The sequence below is a fragment of the Drosophila erecta genome, unplaced genomic scaffold, assembly GCF_003286155.1.
Source record: "Drosophila erecta strain 14021-0224.00,06,07 unplaced genomic scaffold, DereRS2 tig00000021-arrow-pilon, whole genome shotgun sequence".
In the NCBI taxonomy this organism is placed as follows: domain Eukaryota; kingdom Metazoa; phylum Arthropoda; class Insecta; order Diptera; family Drosophilidae; genus Drosophila; species Drosophila erecta.
The window spans coordinates 3937092-3943830 of record NW_020825198.1 but is presented as its reverse complement, the minus strand read 5'-3'; the positions used below and the strand labels follow the sequence as shown (position 1 = coordinate 3943830).

The following is a 6739-nucleotide window of genomic DNA, read 5'->3' as shown; positions in this document are numbered from 1 at the left end:
AGTTTTTCGTGTTTTCTTTTCTTTATTATTCAAACGCCGCTTTTCATGTGCAGTGCCCAAAAATTCCCACAGGATGCAGTCAAAGGCAGTGGGGTGATTAGGGGCGGTTGGGTTTGAGGGTGAAAAGGTTGCTGGCGGGTGAATTGTATTTCACATGTGCAGTTCTTTAAACGTTTTTATAGCGCTCATCTCGCAGTGCCCCACCTGCTTTTCACTGTGGGCAAGAGTCTGGGCGATTCTCAGGAGATATTCTACCTTTCGGTTAGCTTAGCGCTGCAAATAATGCCCAAAAACAATGTAAACAATATAGATAAATATATTTCGTATAAATTCAAAAAAACCGCCAAAGGGTTGTGCAGAGTTGCCAGACTAGAGGAAAAGTTCAAGTACTCGGGTTTGAGTCCAAGCTAACGGCGTTGGATTTGTTCTCGAACTAATACTGCGCGATATTTAGCACATTTTCTGCACCATTTACTGGGCTGTCAACTCAACTATTTTGTAGCCAAAAGCAGCTGCTACATTTTAAACGTCAGATAGGTTGCTATTTAGCTGCCTACGCTTAGTTTTTTTAATCGTTTATTTCAGATAGTAGCTCCACAGCAAGCATAAAACATTCCACAGAACGCTTTATTTTAGCTTTTTAACCCAACTTACTCCGCAATTCTAGCTAGACTAGCGTCTAGCTATTTGCAACATGGCACTTGGCTAGTCTTTCACGGCGAGAGTTGGCAACACTGCCACACTGTCAAATTCCAGTAATTATTCTCTTCTACTGCTGTTGTTGAATTGCAAAGTCGTACGGCGCTTTAGCATAGAAGTCCAGCATATATTGGCCCGATCCGAAAGCAGGCGGAGATCAGTGAACATATATACGTATTTACCGCTAGTGGTGCAGTGCGAAAACGTGTCCGGAAAAGCCAAAGGCCAGCGACAGCGAGTGCGAGCGAGAGAGAGAGCAGGTGACAGCGACACCGACAAGATACCCCGCTCCCCACCCGCCCCCCTCCGCCAACAAAGCCCATTTCGACTGTTTTTTGCACGGCACGGGGAAAACCGAAAGAAAAACGAGATTTTCCATTGATTTGCAACGCAGTCCGGCCGGAAAATGCTCATAAACCTTAAGGTGAAGACCTTAGATGCGCGCACCCACGAATTCAGCATCGACAATGAGGTAATGTTTGAGGTTGTGTGTCCAGGTCTCGAGGCTTCTAAATCCATATATATCCATGCACCCCGCCCAATTCCAGCTCACCATCCGCCAGTTCAAGGACCAAATAGCAGAGAAGACGAACATTGCGGCGGAGAACCAGCGTATCATCTACCAGGGTCGCGTTCTGGCCGATGATAAGCAGGTTAAGGAGTACGGTGAGTCATGCCCCCGGGAGCACCCACATATACAACTAATATGTGTATCTAATACAACTATGCATATGCCCATGCAGATGTGGATGGCAAGGTGCTCCATGTGGCCGAACGACCGCCGTTTTCGCAGCGTGGAGCCAATGCCCGGAACAATGATGAACCCATGCGCACCTTCCGCAATGTGGCGATTCCGCCGCCGGCTGGAATGCGTACTTCTCCGTATTTCCGCGCCCTCGACGGCATGCTGGTGGGCACCATGGCCATACCTGTGAACAATGGTCCAGTGGCAGGGGTAAGCCATTAGGCTGAAAGCTCTTTTAACACACTTATTGAAATCTTGTATCTTAGCAGACTCGTCCTCCACCGAATCGTTATCCCAACTCCTCGTCCTTCTGCATTAACCGTATCACTGTGGCCCTGCACATGATCGATTGCGCGGACAATATAGCAGCCTATCTGGAAAATCCAGCCGTTGGTCTGAACAATCAATCACTGGACATCCTGCAGCGTGGTCGCTGGTCCATGGAGTCCACTGTCGTGGAAGTGGGTGTCTCCTCGACGGATCTGCCGCGCAACAATAACATCATCGATATGGTCCAAGATGCTGTGACCGCTGCTCTTTCGCGTACTGGTGCCCGCAACTATACGGTGGTGCAGCTGCCCACGGTTTATACCAACGAGAATGGCGAGACCAGCCAGCAGGGAACTGGGGAAGCTGGAACCAGCGAAGGAGCAGCCAGCGGAGCTGCAAGCAACGCTAGTGGTGAAGCCACAGCGGCCACTGTGATCATCGAGGATGTTATCGAAACGGACGACGAGGCTGCCGATGGAGCGTCGGATCGTTCGGTCACGCCAACACCAGAGGCGGAGGCAGAAGGAGCAGTTGGTGGCCAGCCGGCCACTGCAGCAGAGACTCCCACATCCTCGGCTGGATCAGCAAATGACGCCGCTGCCGAAGGAGGCAACAACGCGGGACCCAGGCGCCGCACTCGTCCCCAGGTGTTGGCCCAAGTTATTCAGCACTATCGTGGCGTGCAGGCTCGCTTGGCGCCTTTTGTGGAGCGGTACTACGAGATTCTCCAGAATGATCCCACATTCGAGGAGAGTGTAAGTCCATAAGCCGTGCTCCTATTTGCCTATTAGACATTTTGAAACATTTACTTTCCCTTTTAGGACACCGCTGGACGCGAGAACGCACAGCGAATCTTCGATCGCGTCTCGGAGGCCTTCCACTACCTCTCGCATGCTCAGCACGCTATATCCGATTTAATGCTGGACCTGTCGCAGCCAGGACCACGTGTGCTCACCTGCCGACCCATTCTCGTCGAGCAGAGCGGCTACATACGCTCCAATAACATTTTTACGCCCAATATTTGGGCACCGGTTTCGGAACTCCGTAACAGAGCACCTGGCTCTGCCGCTGCAGCGGGCACGCAAACACCCACCACCGCAAGCACTCCAACTGCTGTGGCACCGCCGCAGGCTGCCAATTTACAGGCGGCCACCGATGCCAGCCGCAGTGCAGCGGCCATGGCGGAGATCGCCAGTCGCGCTGCTGGAGCCGCTGCGGAAATGGCTGCTGGAGCTGCGAGTGCGGCTGCCGCCGCTGCTCGCGATTTGTCCAGCGATCAAGTAGAAGATCCCGTCGACGAGCCTATGGTGGCGCCGAATGCTTCAGGTGCCGCTGCACCAGCTCAACAGCAACAGCGTCTCGATATGGGTAAGAGACTTTCCAAATATGCTTGTATGCTGATGGAGATGTGCAAAATCAGATTAGTTTCGATCTCATGGCCTGTGGCAAGGAATTAGTGGCTCTGCTTGAGTACTGAATCCATATATACCCGTATTATTTGTTGACAATATTCTAGATCAAGATCAAAGCGAAACTCCCGAACGAGAAAATCGACCAGCGCCTAGGCTGCGTGTCTATGTGCCAGTGACCCTGCCACCGCCGAGTATGTTTTGATTGTTCGGTTGAATCCAACGCATCAGTCACGGCAGACTAACCCTAAGCTCAACTGCTCACTCACTGCATCCTTCGTTTGGTTCCACTTTCGCCTTGCTAGTTCGTTTCTTTTACTGACCAGGCCCTAAACAGATTAACCCCTGCTATTTCCTAATGGTGAAGAGCGCTGTTACTAACTCCTGCTGCCTTACAGATACCCAAATGGAAATGGCGAGAATCATTCAGGCAATGGTCAATGGTCAACGAGCGAACGATGTTCATGTGGAATTCAATGCCCCCAATGTCATGTCGATTAACTTGCCCGTGCACGTGATGACGACAGTGCGACAGGCACCTCCGGCACCTGGATCAAACGAAACAGCAGAACCTGCTGCGTCCGAAGCCTCGCCTGAAAGCGCTCCTGCAGCCGGCAGTGCAGAGTCTCCCAATGCAGCTTCAACATCAAGCGGAACACGCAGTGGAGATCAGAGGGCCAATACCTTGCCCACCACGGCCACCCAAACGCGCTCGACATCCAGGCCACAGATTCAGATTGGCGGCAACAACAACTGGGGCGGACGCATTGCTCCGACACACACGGCATTCGACCGCTTCCTGCCTTGCAATAGTCACCACATTAGGGAACCCGAGCAGCTGCTCCAAAACAACAATACCAATCGCAGCACCTCCACAGCACCAGCAGGCGGAGCCTCAGTTCTTTCGCCCACAGCCGCTGCAGTAACTCGTCCTGGTGAGTACTGTTCCCCCGCCGGGGAGAGCTACCAAACACTACTTTATGTCCACGACCCCGACCCCCGCCACGACCCGCTTCGCACACCAATCCATTTCATGCGCACACTCACCAAGCAGAGATGGAAAGCCCAGTCTCTGAACAAACCAGTCGAATCGGGGCGTGATCAAACTTTCCCAGAAGCCTTGAATTCAATTAGTCAAGTGAAGTGATTGGTTTCATAAACTTAATATAAATTTTTACGAATTTCGTTGAATGCAACACGATTCTGAAATTTCTACTGAGCTTAACGGAAACCTAACAGAAACAACTATGCATTTGCTTTCTCGACTGTCGACTGGGCTCCATCTCTGACATTAATTTCCATTTTATCCATGTCATCATTTAGTCACCACTGGTCGCATCCAGCGCGGCAGTAACAATTTCCGCCCAATGTGGTCGTCCCGTCGCCAGCGACCAGCCAGCGAGCAACTAAGCAGCCTGCGACCGGCAGCCTGGGCGCAGGCGCAGACCCAAACCACTCATGTTCAAGCTGCCCACGTTGGTGCTGGCAGCACCAATGGGGCCAGAGTCGGAGCCGGAGCCGGAGCCGTAGCCCGAAGAGTGTGGCCCACGGGAGGATCGCTCATCAATCGCGATCTGCTGGCGGCTCGAACGGCCCACGTTGGCGGTGGCAGCACCAACAGCGGTTTGCCCTCTGGCCGGCGGGGGCGACTTCAGGCCGCCACCAGTCGCCTCTCAAGACAATTACCCACCCTAATCGCTAATTTTTTGCTTAATAACATGAGAAATAATGCGCCAACAGCTTCGGTAGGCAGCGCAGTCGCCGCCGAGGGAGGTACCGCCGCCTCGACATCGGATGAAGCTGCCCCAATCGCTGCTGCTACCGCTCCAGCCGGTCCACCACAAACTGTTTTGCCGACATCGACACCCACTCCCGGCGGAGATTCGAACAACCTGCGCTCGCAGCTGCGCAGCTTCCTCAACGACAGCCTGTTCGTCGGAGTGCCCATCAACGAGCAGACTATCCCAGAGGCCATTGGTCGCGCACTGGAGTGGTTCGGGGAGAGCCTGGTCTACCTGCCGCAGTACGAGCGTCCGGAGTACAACTCCCGCGACTCTGTGTGCAACATCCTGCGTGTCAGCCTCCGTTTGATCATCGAGCTTTGCAATGGAGCTCCGGGCGGCGCAGATAGCGCTCAGTTCGAGCAAAGCCTCAAACAGATCTGTGACCAGTTCCGCAAGCGGCTCTACAGCGTTCTGTTCCTGTGTCTTGGAAGCGCGAATGCGGAGCTCTACTGGCGCCAGCTAATGCGCCTGCTGTGCGCACCGATGCGATCCAGTAAGTTGACGCCACGTGTGCTTTTAGTTCTCCTTGCTAACTCAATGTTTCTATTGCAGACTTCCGCAACGAAGCCCTGCAGTTCTTGTGCATCTACATAGACCCCACGATTCCCGCCCAGACCGACACAGTAGATGCCCAACAGTTCCTGGTCCTGCGCAGTGTTCAAGCAGCTCCTCCAACAGCTGCCGACGAAGTAGGTTTCCCAACGTTCTTGCTGCCCAGAAACTTATGCACTAATAGCCATTCGTGGCGCCGCCGCCTTTTGCTTTCAACCCACAACAGCAGCAGCCGCAAGAGCAATCTCTGGATACGGATGTTGAGATGGCTGAGGTGGCCGCCAGCAGCAGCACCGAGCTACCGACACCGGCAGCCGAGCTACCCGCAGTGATCGTGGGCTCGGAGCCCTGGCACATGAGTTTCCCCAATGATTGGTTGCCCGTAATAACGCGCGACCTACAGACCCAGACAGAGGTAGGTTATTCCGTCAAACTTTGTGAGCCACACTAATAGAAAACTATGTGCCTTGCAGCAGAGCAGTCGTCCCCAGCCGCCGTTCTCGGATGCCTACATCTCGGGCATGTCCGCCAAGCGGCGCAAGATAATTCAGACGGAAAAGCCGACGGCCAGCGTGGAGTGCCTCATAGCTAACGGAGTGCAGAGGGCTATCCAAAGCGTTGGCTTGGGCGGAACCAGTGGCAGCGCCTCAAGTTCGTCGATCAGCATGGATACCGTGATCGGTTCCATTGCCCACGACTCCGCCGTTCAGGCTGCCTACACGGATGCGGTGCGGAATAGTTTAAAGGAGCGTATCAAGCAGGATGTGGATTTTAAGTCCAGCAAGTATCCGCAGATCGCCAAGTTCGCCGAGCAAAAGTAGGGACGCCTCTGCAGCGATGAAAACCCGGCCACCTCGTGCTTGTTGTACATTTTACTTTAATGAACTGTATTTAATTTACTTAATAACTAAGCTCTGTTTAAATCGAGAAGACGACGAAGTTTGCGACAACACCAACACATGGAGTGGACCCCTAGCAAATGCTTCAAACTATTTAGTATAATAATATCCAATTGATATTTATCCACAAACACACAAACACACACAGAAACACAATGGTTCAAGACACAGAGCCCAATCAAAAAAGATTTTTGCGCTGCATGAATGAGCAAAATAAACACACATATTTAGCGAAACAATGGCGATTGGAATCGGATTAAATGGACTTGGATATGGGACCACACACCGAGCGGAATGCTTTCAATTGTCCCAAATGGCGGTGGCGTCCCCGCGTCGCATGACGTGCCGCAAAAGCAGAAGGAACAGACCCGTGACGACAGC

The 6739-nt window shown here is 52.8% G+C and overlaps 1 protein-coding gene across 10 annotated transcripts; it reads left to right on the top strand.

Moving 5' to 3' along the window:
- The first annotated feature begins 678 nt into the window (after window positions 1-678).
- LOC6544071 (large proline-rich protein bag6-B) lies at window positions 679-6366 on the top strand. 10 transcript variants are annotated; one of them, XM_026976914.1, is made up of 10 exons: window positions 679-1171; window positions 1248-1365; window positions 1443-1654; window positions 1714-2469; window positions 2536-3082; window positions 3522-4058; window positions 4864-5400; window positions 5460-5596; window positions 5644-5874; window positions 5936-6366. In XM_026976914.1, the coding sequence occupies exons 1-10, from the start codon at window positions 1106-1108 to the stop codon at window positions 6278-6280; spliced, it is 3486 nt and encodes a 1161-aa protein (XP_026832715.1). In that variant the 5' UTR covers window positions 679-1105; the 3' UTR covers window positions 6281-6366. The 10 variants fall into 10 exon arrangements, with proteins under 10 accessions (XP_026832715.1, XP_026832718.1, XP_026832711.1 ...); XM_026976917.1 differs by having other exon boundaries at window positions 4447-5400; window positions 5686-5874; window positions 5933-6366; XM_026976910.1 differs by having other exon boundaries at window positions 4447-5400; window positions 5933-6366.
- Window positions 6367-6739: the final 373 nt, after the last annotated feature.

Bases quoted from the DNA above. Each gene is read 5' to 3' on its own strand.
- LOC6544071 (XM_026976909.1), top strand. From the start codon at position 1,106: ATGCTCATAAACCTTAAGGTGAAGACCTTAGATGCGCGCACCCACGAA. The intron at 1,366-1,442 runs GTGAGTCATGCC...ATGCCCATGCAG, and splicing joins TAAGCAGGTTAAGGAGTACG to ATGTGGATGGCAAGGTGCTC. The intron at 3,083-3,521 runs GTAAGAGACTTT...GCTGCCTTACAG, and splicing joins GCAACAGCGTCTCGATATGG to ATACCCAAATGGAAATGGCG.